Below are 2,067 nucleotides of genomic sequence, written 5' to 3'. Positions count from 1 at the left end.
GAGACGAGAGTGGAGCCCGGGGACGGCGGCCGGGCACCGGCTCGCCCTGGGCGGTTCGACCTGCCCCCGCCGAGCTCCGCAGCGCGGCCAAGCGCCGCCGGCCCGCCCCGGGCCGCGTCCTCAAAAGGGGCACGGGGCGGAGGAGCGGCGGCATTGGCACCGGGCCGCGCCCTCAAAAGGGGCACGGGGCGGAGGAGCGGCGGCATTGGCACCGGGCCGCGCCCTCAAAAGGGGCACCGGGCCGCGCCCTCAAAAGGGACACGGGGCGGAGGAGCGGCGGCATTGGCACCGGGCCGCGCCCTCAAAAGGGGCACGGGGCGGAGGAGCGGCGGCATTGGCACCGGGCCGCGCCCTCAAAAGGGACACGGGGCGGAGGAGCGGTGGCATTGGCACCGGGCCGCACTGACGGCTGCTCGGGGAGCCGGCGGGGCCGCACCTCGAACGGCGCCGAGGCGCCCGTGCTCCGCACCGCCCGGCGGCACCGACGGCCGCGGGAGGCCCTCACCGTGACCGCCACCGTCCTCCGCACGACACCAGGGCCCGAGGGCACCATGACTCTGCTCAAGCTGTCCCTCATGGCCTTCAGCTTCGTCTTCTGGGCAGCGGGGCTGACCATGCTCATCATCGGCCTCTGGGCCAAGGTGTCTCTGGGCAGTTACTTGGCGCTGTCGGCCAGCGACTACCCCAGCGCCCCTGCCATCCTCTTGGCCACCGGCGTCGCTGTCATCATCTGGGGCTTCCTGGGATGCTTCGGCGCCGCTACGGAGCACCGGGGACTCCTGCGTGCCTACAGCGCCTTCCTGGCCGCCGTGCTGGCGGCCGGGCTGGCGGCCGGGCTCTCGGCGCTCCTGTACCGCCAGACTCTGGCGCAGGGCTTCCAGGAGGGGCTGCGCCGGGCGCTGCTGGCATACGGCGAGGACGACGGGGTGGCGGACGCCCTGGACGCGCTGCAGCGCGCCTTGTCCTGCTGCGGTGTGGAGAGCTACCGCGACTGGCTGGGCTCGCCCTGGGCGCTGGAGCAGAACGGCTCGGTGCCCCTCAGCTGCTGCCGGACCCGCCGCGGCTGCCAGCGCAGCCCGCCCGACGCGCGCCGGCTGCACCCCGACGGCTGCTTCGGCACGGTGTCCGCCTTCGTCGGCAGCAACATGCTCTATGTTGCCACCGCTGCTCTGGGGCTGGCACTGCTGCAGCTCGTCGGCATTGTGCTGGCCTGCCTGCTGGCTGCCCGCGTCCCTGCCCACCTGCTGGGCATCGCCACCCCTCGCTGAGATCCCCCCACTCCTGCCCCTAGTCCCCTCTGCTCTCTTCTTTCCCTCATAACTGAATACATCCCGCTGGGAATATCCTTCCTTCAGATTCACCATTTCCACTTGAGCATCCTCCTCCAGGCTCCATTCCCCTGGAGACTGTGTTAGGTGTGCTATGAGCATCTCAAGTCCTTCAGAGGGGAAGGTGCTGGGAAGGTGCCTGCTGGCCTGGCCATGTGTCCTGCAGGGTAGCAGGTCCCCACTGGAGCCTCTGGAGCACTTCTGCAGGGAGAGGTGGCAGCATGGACAGACATCACTTTCTGAGGCAGCAGGGACATCTGAGGCAAGGCTGACCAGTTTTCTGGGTGATGTAAAAACCAAGGGACCTAAACGTGGACCAGGAAAGAGTAGACGGTATAGGAGAGCAAGAGAAGTGTCTCTTGACATTACATTATGTGAGTTTTCTTCTGAGATTGGAAAATGATGTTACTGGAAAGCTGCTGGAGTGTACGAGGTGCAGGCCTGGTCCAGGGGCACCCAGACAGCCATGCCAGAAGCTGACACTGGGAGCTGCTTGAGGGACTGTCCAGCATCGTGCATCCCATTGCCGCAGATATCCTTCCTTCGGTGTGAGTGTATTCAAGCTGTCCAGCTGCTACGGATGCTTTTCCCGCTGTTGGTGTTTCCAATGCCGATTTCTATCTAAAGGTGGAGCTGCAGCTCTAAGTGTTACTCCCTCCTTCATGATATGCCTGTCCTCGTAGCCAGTGTGTGGCTGTTATAGATATCTTTGCAGGGCTGAAAAGACCTAAAATCTTGG

The 2,067-nt window shown here is 65.7% G+C and overlaps 1 protein-coding gene across 1 annotated transcript; it reads left to right on the top strand.

Moving 5' to 3' along the window:
• Window positions 1-551: 551 nt before the first annotated feature.
• Window positions 552-1,268, top strand: LOC311153489 (tetraspanin-7-like; the record flags this gene model as incomplete). Its single annotated transcript, XM_084205419.1, has 1 exon — window positions 552-1,268. One exon carries the CDS (start codon window positions 552-554, stop codon window positions 1,266-1,268), a length of 717 nt encoding a protein of 238 aa, XP_084061545.1.
• Between the last annotated feature and the right edge of the window lie 799 nt (window positions 1,269-2,067).

This window comes from Fringilla coelebs (assembly GCF_963513975.1).
Source record: "Fringilla coelebs genome assembly, chromosome: 5".
NCBI lineage: Eukaryota > Metazoa > Chordata > Aves > Passeriformes > Fringillidae > Fringilla > Fringilla coelebs.
Note: the sequence above shows the minus strand (reverse complement) of the source record. Positions and strands in the feature narration are given on the sequence as shown.